Source organism: Dendronephthya gigantea, unplaced genomic scaffold, assembly GCF_004324835.1.
Source record: "Dendronephthya gigantea isolate DGI-Jeju-01 unplaced genomic scaffold, DenGig_1.0 000002F, whole genome shotgun sequence".
NCBI lineage: Eukaryota > Metazoa > Cnidaria > Anthozoa > Malacalcyonacea > Nephtheidae > Dendronephthya > Dendronephthya gigantea.
In genome coordinates this window covers 117,518-134,569 of record NW_021163012.1, presented here as the reverse complement: position 1 = coordinate 134,569, position 17,052 = coordinate 117,518, and the positions used below count along the sequence as shown (strand labels likewise).

General features: G+C 41.1%; 4 protein-coding genes across 4 annotated transcripts; 3 read left to right on the top strand and 1 right to left on the bottom strand.

Moving 5' to 3' along the window:
• The first annotated feature begins 142 nt into the window (after nucleotides 1-142).
• Nucleotides 143-3,787, top strand: LOC114535146. Its single transcript, XM_028556531.1, has 8 exons — nucleotides 143-230; nucleotides 341-415; nucleotides 844-2,307; nucleotides 2,382-2,426; nucleotides 2,524-2,550; nucleotides 2,622-3,258; nucleotides 3,331-3,384; nucleotides 3,464-3,787. Exons 1-8 carry the CDS (start codon nucleotides 227-229, stop codon nucleotides 3,540-3,542), a joined length of 2,385 nt encoding a protein of 794 aa, XP_028412332.1. The 5' UTR covers nucleotides 143-226; the 3' UTR covers nucleotides 3,543-3,787.
• A 275-nt stretch (nucleotides 3,788-4,062) lies between these two features.
• Nucleotides 4,063-5,900, top strand: LOC114532902. The gene is made up of 5 exons (XM_028554491.1): nucleotides 4,063-4,287; nucleotides 4,622-4,968; nucleotides 5,100-5,310; nucleotides 5,414-5,823; nucleotides 5,895-5,900. Exons 1-5 carry the CDS (start codon nucleotides 4,170-4,172, stop codon nucleotides 5,898-5,900), a joined length of 1,092 nt encoding a protein of 363 aa, XP_028410292.1. The 5' UTR covers nucleotides 4,063-4,169.
• Nucleotides 5,901-6,410: 510 nt separating this feature from the next.
• LOC114534866 (early nodulin-75-like) lies at nucleotides 6,411-8,361 on the top strand. Its single transcript, XM_028556347.1, has 2 exons — nucleotides 6,411-6,442; nucleotides 6,552-8,361. The coding sequence occupies exon 2, from the start codon at nucleotides 6,608-6,610 to the stop codon at nucleotides 8,090-8,092; it is 1,485 nt and encodes a 494-aa protein (XP_028412148.1). The 5' UTR covers nucleotides 6,411-6,442; nucleotides 6,552-6,607; the 3' UTR covers nucleotides 8,093-8,361.
• Nucleotides 8,314-16,874, bottom strand: LOC114532891. The gene is made up of 14 exons (XM_028554482.1): nucleotides 16,681-16,874; nucleotides 16,237-16,315; nucleotides 15,007-16,170; nucleotides 12,433-14,898; nucleotides 12,176-12,388; nucleotides 11,518-12,087; nucleotides 11,381-11,416; nucleotides 11,083-11,289; nucleotides 10,838-10,954; nucleotides 10,167-10,736; nucleotides 9,995-10,030; nucleotides 9,710-9,913; nucleotides 8,986-9,115; nucleotides 8,314-8,865 (listed from the first exon to the last, which is right to left on the bottom strand). Exons 2-14 carry the CDS (start codon nucleotides 16,295-16,297, stop codon nucleotides 8,517-8,519), a joined length of 6,123 nt encoding a protein of 2,040 aa, XP_028410283.1. The 5' UTR covers nucleotides 16,298-16,315; nucleotides 16,681-16,874; the 3' UTR covers nucleotides 8,314-8,516.
• Between the last annotated feature and the right edge of the window lie 178 nt (nucleotides 16,875-17,052).

Here is a 17,052-nt window from a genome sequence, read left to right as displayed (position 1 = left end):
ACGTCTTTTTGATTGTTATTGTAAACAATACTTTCTACAACGGTTGTCAATAATTGTTACAATGTTGCTGGTACCCGTGATATGCATTGAACAAAGCAATCAACATTATTTCGTATTTAACTAATCATGGAGTTTATTTCTAGATTTAATCGGAATTTTTGCTGTTATAACTGAAGATTTCTAATCTCATAATTGAAGATATTTGCCAGAGAATGCGAGTCCTGTCATGGGTAAGTTGAACTAACTTTACACGTGCAATATCTCAGCAGGAATACTCCCTCATTATCGTCTGGAACGTTCATTATTTATAATTAGAACAAATTTTATTTTTTTGATACAGTATGTTGGAAACTGCCCGTCCCAGCGTTCTTGATACTTGTCAACATACTCTGTCAGAAAGTGATTGCAACACAAGGTATTATGGTGCACTTGGTTTGTTTTTACGAAAACACGACAATACGTAATCCGCAATTCATCTTTATAACTCATATTCCATTACTGTAATAAGTTATCCAGTAAAAGACGTCTTATTCCATTACTTCGGTAACTCGTAACACACTAGATCAGCTAATGTTTGATCTTTATCACGCAAAAACATTTTTAATCTAGTATGCCTCTCTAGTATTGGTAAAGTTTCCTCCTGTAGTAACATTGGATCAATAAGAGATGATCCTTACTTGACCTCTGGGAAGAACAGTTTAGAACTGATAGAGCTATCCAGTGTAAATAAAGTTAGTTTAGTTTAGGTTTCATCATGTAGTAACACTGGACCAATAACAGATGATCCTTACTGGACCTCTATGAAGAACATTATAGCAATTCAGAAATTATTTTATTTGACAGCTGATGTACGGGAAAGTCATGGTTCATCTCAGGGAATTCCCTCTTCTGAAACAAACTCGAGAGTGATAAAATTACGGAAAAAGGCAAAAGTCTCAAATGATTTGACGAAATCGACAAACTGGTGTAAATTTTCCATATCAACAGCAAGCTGTAAAAAATCGAAATTTGAAAGAGGAAAACAGCTGATATTGCGACGTGAACGGACATCAGAGACAAATGGAGCAACAAGAACTCTGATTATTGTAAACGGAGATCAAGAGATCAGCCGGGAGTACATCAAACAACATCATGATTTTAAACCTGTGCTAAAAGCGCTTAAACAACGAATTGAAACACTTCAGGCTCGAAAGCAAGGGAAAATACTTTCAACAACTGGAGTGAATAATACATCATTACGTCACCTGAAGATATTTCCTTATCTGGTGCGCAGTGCATCCCGGGATACCGAAGGGGGTAAAAAAGAAAATGTATTGAGTACAGCTTATACTGAAGTCACTGATCCTCGCTCATCTTCTCCAGATTATGTGCCATACTGGCAGGTACTGGGCACGATTCACACCTACGACATTCCGAAGAAAATAGTTTCACGGCCTCTTCATAGAGAGAAACTGCCTGATCCTTATAACGACGTTACTCTTTCAAAACTGCCTCTCTATGATGACAGAGTTTTGAAAGATGTCACGTCTGGACTTAAAATTTTTGTGAAAGATTCAAACGAGAAGAAAAACGACAAAGATTTATCACATCAAACTCTCACCGGCGTCACACCTGCACCTTCATCATCAACAAATGGTCTTCACGACATCTCGTCAGGTGAACCAACGTCATCAGGATTACATGACGACACACTTCCTACGTCATCAGGATTACATGACAACACACTTCCTTCATCATCAGGATTACATGACGACACACTTCCCACATCATCAGGATTTCATGACGTTTCGTCCGATGTTTTTGCGTCACATACTAGCAACGAACCATCCAGTAGACCAACGTCATCTCACGTCACAACCGAAAGTGTTTCAGCTGAGAACAATGTCGCAATGGTAGAGAAAAGCCCGCATGATGAGGATAGCATTTCTGTGGATGATTTATTCAATGACGATGATTCGAAGGCAACAGCGAAGATTGACCGACTGCTGTCCGATGATAAAGCCACAGATGCTCTCGCTAAAGAAATTGCCAGCTTACTTACAGACGAGCCTGTAGGTTCATCTGAGAATCCGAAAGCTTCACCAAAAGATCTTGCGATCATAACTGACGATGCTCCAATTAAACAGAAAGCTTTCCAACCAGTTACCGACGTCACTCCTGTCTCCTCCGAAGAAGCAGTATCGTCAGCTCAGAAGTCCACCCCACTTTCCGTCTCCACTGCAACTCAGCAATGTCTCGCTAAGAGAGGACTGGGATCTACCCAATGTTCCTTGTCTATGATCTGTTGTTCTGCGTGTTGCCCTCTTGGTAAGCTCATTCCTTAAACTCATGCTTTTTCTACCCATTTCTTAACTAGTTCGCTGATAAATTATCTATTTTAGATTCATGTCCATTAAAAGATATATTCAAGAAAGACGAGATTCCAGGTCAGTTGTGACGATACGCTGTGTTTCGCATAGTAATGGCGTTACATTTGATCTTTTACCTGCAATAATATCTCTTTGAAAATCTTTTTTGTTTTAGATGATTGTGATTGCAAGAGACATGTTGGTAAGAACACATCGATAATATTGTATTAGTTTTATTGCGAATATCATCACACCAACTTTTCTTTATTGTAGTTTGTCCTGGTTTACCAAATCCCTCTCCAGTCGTATCATTTCACTCCCCAAGACCTCATTTTGTAACCTTTGCTGAGAGGCCCACCTCCCTGGCTTGGACTCCTGGGGTACTACCCCCAGCTACACCTAACTTACTTCCAGGTCTGGTACCTCCTACCCATCCTGCCGTGTTTGTAGGTCCATACCAGCAACAGACACCCACGCTTATACGACACCCTGGTTTACCTTATCAAATCGCCCAACCTGCCCTCTCTCCTCTAAACATAAACTACCACTGGCCGCCACATTTTATTCCTCATAACCCAGGATTCCCACCCCTATTTGGTCCACCAGTATATCATCGCCCTCTCACATATACTCATCCTATCCACCCATACATTCACCATCATCCCGCTTTTATGCGCCCTCCTATATTGCACCCACCTATTTTTCACCCACCTATTTTGCACGCTCATCCACCAATATTTCACCCTGTACCCATACATTTTCATCCTCCTCATGTTCCAGTTATAATCCATCCACCTCCTCAACCAGTTGTAATTCATGCTCCACCACCCCCACCTCCTCCACCCCCTCCCACCACCGCCTCCTCCACCACCTCCTCCCCCACCAAAACCAAAGCCAAAAGGACCTCCAGGTATGGGACCTTTAATATTTATTATATTGACTGCAAGGTTTTTATTTTACAAATCTTCTCAATCTTTTTCAGGGCCAAGTTATTCCGGGTCAGATGCCACCGCAGCACAAGGAAACTCTCCAGGAGGTTTGTGAACTCAACTCTCGTAGTTTTATCATTGTTTAGAAAAAAAGCTGTTTGCTAATTGTATTTCCCCGGTATTTAGCGCCCCCTGGCCTCCCTCCATTGGTAGTAGTTGGTACCTCCAAGAAAAAATCAAAATTGACTCAAACGAGCGTCCGTGATCATAATTAAGGGAAGATTAGGCTGGATTAATCCACTTTGATTTGTGATAAGTCTGGGTAGATCATTCTTAGTGCAATACAAGTATTATTTCACAAACTAAATACCGAAGATAACTGATCAGTAGCTTTAAACTCTGCAAACGTAGAATATAATAAAATTGCATTAATAAACAGATCAAAACCTGCAAGTTTATAACCATAAATTGAATAAAATATATAGAATATAAAAATACATGTATATTAGACAAACAAATGTAACTTAATGTTTTATATTATGAAATATATAAATTTTTTAAACAAACGTTTTCTCATTAACATTAATCTTTAAATGCTGTAAGTATAACGGAAATGTATATTTAAGTATCATCTGTGTCGCTGACTAGACTAATCGTCTTCAATTTTACAAGATTTAAGCTTAAATATCAAATGAAACAAACATTTTAAAACGACATAGCGATGCTTTTTAAATTTCCGCTTGAGAGAGTTCGACAGGTCGAAATATTCACGGTGCATAAATATGGCGACATTTTTTTAGTGTAGTTGATTTAACGTCAAAATGTGAATCAACTGGTGAAGTTTAAAGATCGTTTCTGGAGGTTACCTAAACTCAAACATGTTAAAAGGAATATGTTATTAAGCTTTGTATGTAACCATGGGTTAATTGTACTTCTTTTGTTTGGTTTCCACCGGGATATTTATGTTTCTACTAGTTCATTGGAGTTGAGCCAGCGTGATATACGCGGAGGTTAGTTTTCTCCATACTTTTTATCCATTTAACTTTAATATTGGAAAGAAGCCTGGAATAATTCCCTTATTTTTTGTCGAAAAGAATACGTTGTTTACCAATGCTTTTAACCGGCCAGCCTGTGTGTTTTTATATTGACTCTTACAGTTGAAATGCATTAAATGGCAGCATTTTGCTATAGCAGCATTAAGTTCTACAAATGATTTCTTTCAGTTGTCTTAAAACTTAAAACAAAGAGTTTAGTAAAAGCGAATCTGATATAACCGAGCATCGCCTGCCCTAAGGAAATAATTTTTAAAACACAGTCCTTTAATTCACCTCTTTCATCTTCTAGTTAAATGTGAAGAAAAATTGAACCTTGGTTTTATTTTGGGTGGATTTCAAGATCCATATTTTCAAGAAAATGGAAAATTCCAGGAGGCAATTAAATTAATCAAACGACTTTCAAATTCATTTAAAGTGAATGTTAATGGAGCTGGTGTAGGACTTATAACATATGGATCTTCTGGACATGTCTCATTTGACCTGCATCCCTTCCTGAGTGCTGAGCATTTGACGAAGGCAATAGACGATGCTTCGGTGCCTGACGTCGGTAGAAATTTGGAGGATGGACTTAGATTGAGTAATGATTACTGGCATTATACATTGGCATCACGTGATAAAGTATCAACTATAGTTGTTGTAAGTGTTGGTCTCGAGCACCGAACATGACGTGATCCTATTATTGCTGATGCATTCAGCGCGTGAGAATAGTAAGTCTGGTTGTAATGCATAGTGCAGAGAACACAATTTCGTTTTCTTGTTGTTTCTAGATCAGTGCTGGCCCAACTGGAAATACCAAAGAAGCAAGCAACAAGTTGAAATTACTTGGTGTGGAAATATTTGCAATCGGTATCGGGGATGGCGCTGTGAAAACTGAGTTAAATAAGATAGCATCGGAACCACTTACGAGGCATGTCTTTGCTGTGAACTACGGTCAACTAGAGGGGCTGAGTTCTTTACTGGCAAAGAAAATATGTGAAGGTTATTAATAAGCTTTTTTATATAACTTTTTTATATTAACTTCTTTATACTGTATAAAGTTCATAACACTTCTTGTATTAAATAACAACTATTCCATTGTCAGGAGCAAGAACACGAAGACTCCAACGATTGCAAACTTACAATCAGAATTTCCACACAGCTGTTACGAAAAGTGGGAAACCTAAAGCTACTGTACAAACCAATGGTGGTGGTACAAATAATGGTGATGGTACAAATTATGGTGGTGGTACCACTAACGGTGGTGATACCAGTAATGGTGTTGGTACCAATAATGGTGGTGGTACAAATTTTGGTGGTGGTACCAGTAATGGTGGTGGTTCCAGTAATGGTGGTGGTTCCAGTAATGGTGGTGGTTCCAGTAATGGTGGTGGTTCCAATAATAGTGGTGGTTCCAGTAATAGTGGTGGTTCCAGTAATAGTGGTGGTTCCAGTAATGGTGGTGGTTCCAGTAATGGTGGTGTTGCCAGTAATGGTGGTGGTACCAGTAATAATGTTGGTACCAGTAATGGTGCAGGCAATGCTGGTGGTGGTTCTGATGATACAGGAAATGGAGGTGGATCTAGTGGTAGTTCAGGTGCCAGTGGAGGAGGTGGTGGTGGAGCAGGAGCAGGTGGTGGTGGTGGAGCAGGAGGAGGTGGAGCAGGAGGAGGTGGAGCAGGTGGAGGTGGAGCAGGTGGAGGTGGAGCAGGAGGAGGAGGTGCTAGTGGGGCAGGAGGTGGAGCAGGAGGAGGTGGAGCAGGTGGAGGTGGAGCAGGAGGAGGAGGTGCTAGTGGGGCAGGAGGTGGAGCAGGAGGAGGTGCTGGTGGGGCAGGAGGTAAGGGTGGAGCAGGTGCTGGGGGAGCAGGTGCAGCTGGAGCTGGAGGAGGTAAAGGTGGAGCAGGTGCTGGGGGAGCAGGTGGGGGTAAAGGTGGGGCAGGTGGAGGTAAAGGTGGAGCAGGTGCTGGAGGAGCAGGTGGGGGTAAAGGTGGGGCAGGGGGAGGTAAAGGTGGAGCAGGTGGGGGTAAAGGTGGAGCAGGTGGAGGTAAAGGTGGAGCAGGTGGAGGTAAAGGTGGTGCAGGGGGAGCAGGTGGTGCTGGAGGGGGTAAAGGTGGTGCAGGGGGGGACAAGAAAGGTAAGGTTTTTATATTTTCATTCATTTTTACAGACTACAACATTGTGAAAACAAGATCAAAGATCTTTTGGAGACCATTACTTTATTTTAAATCTTGTCAATTTTTTAGAACCTCCAAAAGGATATCTTATACCACAAACATCTTTGAGTGCTTTTGGCCCAGCCATGTTACCAATGCAAGCAGAACCGATGGGGACACCAATCAAAGATCCACAACTACCCTTACTCTACCATCCTCAAACTCAACCATTGATCTCACCTATCCAAGCAGATCCTACAGCAATTCTGGGTCACCATCAAGCACCATATATGATGAATCCTTTCTCAAACATACCTCTAGCACCAGTTGAGAGTGATCCTACCATACTACCTTCAAGTCATCCTGACTTACCTCTCATGGCTAGACCTCAATTGCAGAACCCACTAGCACCAGTACAAATGGACCCAGCAATCTTACCACAACATTTAGAATTACCACACTTGACAAGTGGACTGCCACAGATTGCACCAGCTCATGTAGAACACATCAATACACCATTGATACATGACTTTGACACACCTCTATTGGCCCATACCCAGTTTCACCCACTTTTAGAACCAGCACATGTGGAACACCTTGCTAGACCAATTGGAGATTCAACTCCTCCTCTTCTTGCTATGCACCAGTTTCATCACATACTCTCACCCGTTCACATTGAGCACATCCAACGACCATACACAGATACAACTCCACCTCTTATGGCTCAGCACCAACTGCATCCTATGTTATCCCCTACACACATAGAAGGAACCCATCGACCTTATATAGACACCACTTTACCCTATGTAGCTCAAAATCAAGGACACCCTATTCTTTCACCCTCTCATATTGAAGGCTTGGATCGTATTCATTCCGATCAAACACCACCCTACATCACCCATCAAGAATTTCATCCATTGCTTTCACCTGCACATATTGATGATGCACACCGTCATATGGATCATTCACCACCCCTCATGGCACACCCTAATATCAATGCTGGACCACTTTTTACCCCAGGTTTTGTTGAACCTCATCATTCCCCACAAATTGATCACTCACCTCCGTTCCTTGCACATCCAAATGTCCATCACAGTCACCTTCTAACACCTGGATTTATGGATCATATGCATGCCCCACAAATTGAGCATACCCCTCCTTTCATGGCAAGACCAGATGTTCACAATAACCCTCTGATATCCCCAGCGTATGTAGACACCCCTCATACACCACAAATTGACCACACACCGCCATATATGGCAAGTGGCAATGCAAATGCAAATCATCTAATGACCCCTGGGTTCATTGATGCACCTCATTCCCCACAAATAGAACATACTCTACCATTTATGGCTCATCATGGTGCTCACCACATACCACTTTTATCCCCAGCAATGGTTAGTGGGAGTCATGTGTTGCAGAAGGACCACAGCTTACCATTTCTTTCATCACATATCAATGGAGGATCACATTTACCACTCCTCTCACCTGGCATGGTAAGTGGCATTCATGTAGTGCAAAAAGACCACAGTTTACCAATGTATGGTCATGCCATTACTCATTTTTCACCCTTTGCATCCCATGGCTTTGGACGAAGTAGTGTACCTAAAAATCATACTAACTTCACATGAATGACTAGTCCATCATTTGCCTCACATGAATAGTCTTCAATGACCACAATATGTATGTAATAAATACTGTATCCCAGGAAATGACAAGGAATAGGGTGTAAGCACTGACATATTAGAAGGACTTGCATCTTTATTTTATATACCAATTAAATAAGTTGTACTAAAACAAACAATACATTTTTATATAAAATACATTTTGATTCTTAGATAATCTATATTGTACATAAATATATATAATTTTCATACAATTTGCAATGCATGAATGCTTTTCAGTGCATTTAATGGGACTGCAGATAGTTGTCAACTTATGAATGTTGATGTAGTCAATTGCTTCATATTCCATACAAGTTGAAAACCAGTGGATATAAATCATATGTTGCTCGCCATCTGATTACCATCTGGTAAATCCAGAAACTAACAAGTTCTATCTTGTTCTCTCATTCACCTTGCTTCTCTTAATGGTACCCATATACATTCTCATGTCTATACCTTGCATGTTATTACCACCCATTCCATACCCATCGCCCATAGCATTACCCAGATTACCACTTCTTCCCATATTACCATATCCCATACCAAATTCCATTCCGGAGTCGGCACCAGTTGCAAAGTTTTGACCATTATTCATACGCATACTTTTCTCTTGATTAATACCACCAATCTCTGTTCCTGGCATTCCTTTTTCTCCGCTCATACCAGCATTTGTGTCAACACCACCAGAATTGGTGTTCATTCCCATTGCCACATGCATATCATGGTTCATCTCATCCCCCCTTTGGAAAAAAAGATGACGCATGTTGTTAAAAGTGAGACGAGACGTTGGTTTAGCTTCAATATGAAACACATTTGCTAGTTTTTTTTTTGTTTCTCTAATATACAAAGGTATGACTTACGCAGCACACGCCGAGCATGACTTCTGACAATATTTTCGTATGACAGGATTCATTTGACCTTCCACTGAGTTACACATCCCTTCTTTAGACATAGACTGACACTCTTCAAAGTAAATGTCATCGCATACATCTGTAAGTTGAAAAAATCACAGTGAATCCTTGATATTTTCAAATATTGTTTTATTCCTGTCAGGCGTTTCTTGTTTACATTTTTTGCGTTTTGCTGATTGGTCATGTGACGGCTCTAAGCCAATCATAATTCAACTTTGTTGCAGATAATGAGCGGGAAATATTTAACACAAGGATACGGAGAAAAAAACTGTTGGTTTAAACTTAAAGCGGTTCGTTTTTTTTACTTTTATTTTGTATAAAACATGCAAAATTCAAGCTTTAAATGGTGGATATTTTACAGAGAGACACTTGGTTGTAGAAAATGGCGTAATTCACAAGAAAAATATGAAATATCATCGTCTTCTTCGTCGATAATATGGTAAATTCACTAAATTGATACATGTTTTGCTCTATTTTTTATCACTTATGTTTTATACTTAAAAAAACGCTTCTTATTTTAAAATTACGAAAAAGAATGTTAATTTTATCCAATCTATAAACTAAAACATTAATATTTTCTCATTTCTGCATATCCTAACTGACATTTGACCTCAACCACGCGTTGCTATGAAACCAGTCTTGTCAGGATGAAATATACAAGATGCAAACTTACTTTGAGCCTCGTTAGCTAGGAATCCATCAAATGCCTTCATTCGTTTAGGATAACGATGTGCTAACAGATTTGTAAACTCTAATAATTCCTCATTTCTTGGTGAGCTAAATTGAGCAGTTGCCATTTCAAAACTTCCTCCACCAATAGACATACCATCCTGACAATGTTTCATGCAGTAATCATTAGTCCTCATTAGGGTTGGATCTGCAATAGTAATGATCAATATAGCTAAGAAAATATTTGTTCACACAATAATTAAGTCAAATGAAATTGTACATTGCTTACTGTCAATACAGAATCCACAAGTCTTTATTTGAATATCTATAAGATTTATGAAGATATTAAATAAGAAACATTGTTGGCAATTCACAAGTCCTAATGCATAACATTGTGGGGCAACCTATCATAATCATTCTTGCAACAATTGTTTGTTTCTCTCATAATATATGACACTAACCTCTGATAACTCTGTCTACAAACAGTTCATAACGTTGTTTTAACTGGGAATAATCATCAATCTTGAAAAGATGACGGAACATTGGTTCACTTGCAATGTGTATTAGATCTAATTTGCCAAAGTCTTTTCCGACCCCTACTCCAAAAACATTAACTCCAGCAGTTTTTAGCCGTTGACTTGGTGTATAGACATCATCTGCAGCAGTTGTTGCTGTTATGACCACTAACACATGCTGAACTGTTGCACGCGCAGATGGACCTTGGAATAAAGTCAATGCAAGTGATAGACCTCTGCCCAACATAGAAGCTGGTGCATCTTTTCCCGGTGTTCCAACCTTGATTTGTTTAAACAAATCATCCAGTGATTTATCAAGCTCTTTTTTGGAATGACAGCAGACTAAACCAAAATGAATACGAGCATCATCATTGAATGTAATCACTCCTACATGTGCTTCTTCAAATGAAACTCTGTATTTCTTAGATGAATCCTTGACAAAGTCAATCATTTTCTTGAAGTTTCCCTTGCCAACATTTCTTGATGCATCAAGGACATAGATAATGTCCATAACAACTGAAATGAAAAGACCAAAGTCATCAGTGATTTTGTTTCTAAAAGAACTATTATTTTGCTGGGTATTTTAGGTGTTGAATTTAACAAAACTGATATTCTACCAGATGTAGCATCTTTCTGATTTTTGCTGTTATATTTCATGTCTTCGTCCGATTCTGGTCCAGAGTTCACACCATTTTCAAATCCATTAAGTAATGGAACATTCATATCGCCTTTTCCTATGGTATAACATATATTAAATAAATGAACTTAATTTATACCGTTATGATTTACATTTTCATCCAAACAACAATGTGTAGTAACAATAGCTTTTCAATGCACAGCTCTTCTTTTATATGTACAATACCTTGGCTTAAAACATTGTAGAATGTGTCCATTGCTTTCAATCTATTAGGGTAAAAATGTGCAATGAGATGGACTGCTTCACCGGATGTTTTAAACTCGCTTGGTTTGTCTAAGGCAAACTGCATTAATGCCATCATCCCTGCCCCAAGAGGTGAAGTCACTTGGCAAAACTGAATACAATAAGGATCACTTCTCATACGACTTGGATCTAAAACCACACAATTGATTATGTTAAGAAATATCTACCAATTCTGAAGCCTATGCATTGACATACTTTATAACTAAGATGAAATGCCTACCATTGATGCACATGCCACATGTTTGAATCTGAATAGCTATAAAAAATATTGGTAAAATAATTGAAATGTAAGTTATTTCATATTCTCCTCCTCTAACTAAGAACAATAAAATTCTTTAAAAAAGACAAACTACTTACTTCTCACTATTCTGTCTCTAATTAACTGTGCCCTTTTGGCTAAATCACTAAACTCTTTTACACGAAAGACGTGCATGAATGTTGGTAGACTGCTTATCTCTAATATTTCACTCTGACTGTAATCTTTTCCGACACCAATTGTAAATATTTCAACACCAGAACTCCGAAGATGTTGGCTTGGTGCCATAACATCATCTGCTGAAGTAACTGAGGTTAGGACAACCAATACTTGTGGCACATAGCGTCGCCCGGTAGGACCATTGAACATATACCAGGCCAACTGTAGTCCTTTTCCTATTGTACCAGCTGGCGTGTTCTTGGGTTTAGATGGTGGTTTATAATTCAGGATTTGTTGTTCAACTGTTTTATCGAATGCTTTCAGATCACCACAACAATAAAATCCAAATAATATTCTGGCATCTTCACCAAACTTTATAACTCCAATTCTTGTCTCATGAAAACCATATGTGAAACCATGGCTCACAGATTTTACAAACATCAATATTTTGCCAAAGTTGACAATTTGGACACTTGTTGAAGCATCGATAAGGAATATAATATCCAGCATTGCTAAATATGTAAACATTTCTTATATTATGCCGTAACAATTTTGATATAATATAAGCAATTTGATATTAAAGCTTTATATGTGTCATACCTGAAACTGCATTATTTGAGCCTGTAGTACCCCCTGCTCTTCCGGCAGCTCCTCCTGCTGCTCCCCCACCTGCACCACCTCCTGCTGCTCCCCCACCTGCAGCTCCTCCTCCAGCACCTCCACCTGCAGCTCCTCCCCCTCCAGCACCTCCACCTGCAGCTCCTCCACCTGCAGCTCCTCCCCCTCCAGCACCTCCACCTGCAGCTCCTCCACCTGCAGCTCCTCCCCCTCCAGCACCTCCCCTCCAGCTCCTCCACCTGCAGCTCCTCCCCCTCCAGCACCTCCACCTGCAGCTCCTCCACCTGCAGCTCCTCCCCCTCCAGCACCTCCACCTGCAGCTCCTCCACCTGCAGCTCCTCCACCTGCAGCTCCTCCCCCTCCAGCACCTCCACCTGCAGCTCCACCTCCTCCAGCACCTCCAGCTCCTCCCCCTCCAGCACCTCCACCTGCAGCTCCTCCCCCTCCAGCACCTCCACCTGCAGCACCTCCTCCAACCCCACCTCTAGCAGCTCCACTTGCAGCACCTCCACCTGCAGCTCCTCCACCTGCTGCTCCTCCCCCTCCAGCACCTCCACCTGCAGCTCCTCCACCAGCAGCACCTCCACCCGCAGCACCTCCTCCACCTGCAGCTCCTCCACCTGCAGCTCCTCCACCTGCAGCACCTCTTCCACCTGCAGCACCCCCTCCAGCCCCACCTCTAGCACCTCCACCTGCAGCACCTCCTCCAGCCCCACCTCTAGCGCCTCCTCCTGCAGCACCTCCTCCACCTGCAGTACCTCCTCCACCTGCAGCACCTCCTCCACCTGCAGCACCTCCTCCAGCCCCACCTCTAGCACCTCCTCCTGCAGCACCTCCTCCACCTGCAGTACCTCCTCCACCTGCGGCACCTCCTCCAGCCCCACCTCTAGCGCCTCCTCCTGCAGCACCTTCTCCACCTGCAGCACCTCCTCCAGCCCCACCTCTAGCGCCTCCTCCTGCTGCACCTCCTCCTGCTGCACCTCCTCCGCCTGCAGCACCTCCTCCGCCTGCAGCACCTCCCCCAGCCCCACCTCCCCCAGCCCCACCTCTAGCGCCTCCTCCTGCAGCACCTCGTCCACCTGAAGCACCTCCTCCAGCCCCACCTCTAGCACCTCCTCCTGCTGCTCCTCCTCCACCTGCAGCACCCCCTCCAGCCCCACCTGCTGCACCACCTGCACCTCCTCTAGCACCCCCTCCAGCCCCATTTCCTGTTGCGCCTCCTCCACCTCTAGCACCTCCACCTGCTGAACCTCCTCCACCTGCAGCACCTCCCCCAGCAACTCCTTGAGCACCTGTGCTTCCTCCACCAGCAAATCCTCCCCCACCTACACTTCCTCCACCTGCAGCACCTCCTCCAGCCCCACCTCTAGCACCTCCGCCTGCTGTTCCTCCACCTCCTGCACCTCCCCCACCTGCTCTACCACCACCAGCAGCACCCGCTCCTCCCCAACTTCCTCCAGTCCCCCCACCCCCTCCACCTGAACTTCCACCACCACCCCAATTACCTCCAGCTCCCCCACCCCCTCCACCTGAACTTCCACCACCACCCCAATTACCTCCGGCTCCCCCACCTGTATTTCCTCCTCCTGATTGCCAAGTGTTTTTCATAATCAAACGACCACGATGTTGTTTCCTGTTATTTATTAAGTCACCGCAGCCTGGTTCCTGAGCATTTAAACAATTCTTGCTTCGAACCGTGTGAAAGTTTTGTTCATTGAACGATGAATCTTGTTTTTCGTCTTCTCTGATTCTCTCACGATCATCTTGCACCATCCTCTCAGACTCAATATTCTTGCCCTGATATGTTGAATTTTGGTGTCCTATTTTCCCATCAGGCAAGTCAATTATATCTGATAAACTGTCGCCGTCATTATTTAATTGTTTTATATTTTCTCCTTTTAAATTATTATTTAGCAGCGCATTATTTCCATTGCTTCCAACTTCATTCTCGCCATTACTGTTAAAAGATGGCTTTTCTTTATCTGTATTTAGACTCGTGGAATCATAATCCTCTTCATCATCACTGTCCATTTCATTCACCCTTTTAGAATCGTCATTCAGATGGACATCTTCGCTGGAATTTGACAAAACACTATCGCCATCTGAATTTTCATCTCTCAGCTTTGTACGCGAGTTTTTGTCCTCTTGTTCAATAAAGTTTTTATCTAATTTACTATTGTATATGCCTTCTTCTTTTCCCCTGCTATTTCTTCCTTCATTGAACATTTCCTTGAACTCTCTATCTTGTTCCCTGTCAGAATTATTTTCAACAACTCCACTTTGATTCTGAAGTGAATTTTCTTTCCTGGTGGGATCATCTTCCTCGTAAGTTCTTTCATTAGTGGTTTGTGAATCTATATTTTTATTTTCTTCACGATTGTTCGTTTGTTGCATCTTAGAAGAAACTTTATGAGTTTTCTTTGCTAAATTATTTTGTTCCGTCGAAGTATCGAGTATTCCTTGTGTTGATTTATCAGCTGTTTCTTTTGTTATGTATTTGGTTTGATCTTTGGAGCTGCTAAACTCTTTCTGTGTATTTAAACTTTCACCAGATTTGCTTCTACCCCAACTGTGGGTCGTCTGTGGTGCGAAGCCTTCAGCATCGATGTTGTTATTAGAGCTGGTTATTTGTTGATCATCATTGACTGGTTCAGTATCGCCTTTGTTTGAATTTGTTTGTGTTTGCCATTGTTGTATATTTCCTTCTGAATATTAGGTTAAAAAATACGTCATACAAACTATCACAGTTCTTCGTCTTAAGATTAAGGCATTCAACCTAAACGTATTGACAGCAATTGAGTGGAAAATCTTACCTTTTTCATCCTGTGTTGATGTTTTATCATTTCCCTGAATGTCATGATCATTCCATTCATGTGTAGTCTTGCTTTGATCCGGTGTAATGTATTCTGGCTTTCCCGTTGCTTCCAATGAAGTTCCAATGTCCGCTTGACGTGAATTACTTGATGTTTGTTGGTTATCTGCCATGTTGGAATTTTGATTTTGTGGGTTTGTCTGAGGAAATGAATCTACGTTTTGATCAGAGCTTTCCGGTGAACGATCAGCATTAACATTATCTTCATATCCTGCTCCAGTCTGCGTATTTCCTCCCAAGTTTTGTTGTGTATTTTCGTTGTTTCCTTGAACTGCCTTTAGATTATTTCCCTGCTCATGCAAACGTTGCTCATTGTCATTGATTCTATTACCTTCGCTTGCCTCGTTTACAGAATGGGAATTTTGAGTTTGACCATAATCTCTAAACAACGGACCTGTGTTTTGTTTGTTACCATTTTGCAAACGAGCTTCTTCCGTTGGTTGATTCATACTGGCTGTGTTGATATCATTTGTTGGCTGAACGTTAGGATTTGAGGATTGTTCAGGATTACTAAACTTTGGTCTTTGTTCATTGTTATTATTTTGCAAACCAGTCCCTTCTTTTGGGCTCGTGGGTCCATTTAAACTGTCTGTAATAATTTTATTTGTCGGTTGAATATTTGAGCTTGAAGCCTGTTCAGAAGTTTTAAGCATCGCTTCAGTAGTTGGATGGTTATTTTCGAGAGTAATTTGATCATTGATTTTCCCGGATGGTCCAATTAATCCACTTTCATTTCTTCCTGGCATTCTGCCCACATTTTCAGTGACACTGGTGTCTGAACTACTGGGAACCACTGGGTTTCCTAGTTCTCCATCTTTATTCCCTGCTGTGGGATTGGTTGGAGTCTCGTTTCCCATAGTCTCATTGGTTCCTTTGATATCTCCATTTAATAATTCATCGTCTTCATCCAGATAGTCGTCGTCATCTGGATCATCACTTTCTTTACTGAAGCCATGAAACTCGTAATCAGACTGAAGCTTTGCATCTACTTCTTTAACTGGAACTTTCACCTCTGGTTCATTTGAACGCGGAGATAAATAACTTGCACCAGGTTTATCAATTGCATTGACATCAGCACTGAAGTCTTTGTGTATATTCTTTGTCCCTGTTGATATAATCATTCGTTTTAACCCAACAATATACCAGGGTGGTTATCACACTGTATTCTTACCTGGGGTGGCATAGCATACAACTGCAGTCAATAGAAGGCAACTAATCGTGTACGACTTCATCTGACCATCTCATTTAACCTGTAATCAGTTAGGAGTAATTCAGACGTAAAAATATAAATAAAGCTGAATTTTGCCGCGAGCAAGCTACGCAATATTTCACATGCTTGTCTTCTCCATATAATTTATCGTTTTTTCGTTTAATTTTCCATTGACTGTTAGATATATATTGTATGTCACGTGACATTTTAACTACAGTCGATATAACGTTGCATGAAATTTAATTTTAACATGTTTTGAACTTAGTAATAATATATTTTTGTTAATTCTGTTACATCGTTATCCATTAACCTTTTATTTTACCTCGTATACAAGAAATATGATATTTATCTATACACGAGTGATTTAAAAATGACATTACATAATTGATAGTGATTTCCACGTACCTCTTGCCAATTTAATACATACAACATATATTTCACATCTCGTTTTTTTAACAGTCGAGTAATTTAGTTTCACTAACAATATTTTTTTATCCAATTTTTCTTATAGTCGCTGTTGTTGAGTTGATTTTGGCTAAACTTAACCGGTCGTCAAAATGCACCCGTCAAGAAAATGTAAACAATCTTACGCTGGAACTTGAGGGTAAGAAATGTTTAATAGTTGTTTACACTATCATTGTGGCCGTGTTATTGTCTGTTGTATGTTGGAAAAACTCGTTTCCTGTAATGATGTTTGAACATTGATACAAAGATGTGGTCAAACTGTTTCGTTACACATGATCCATGATTGATATTAATTGGTATTTATTAGAATAC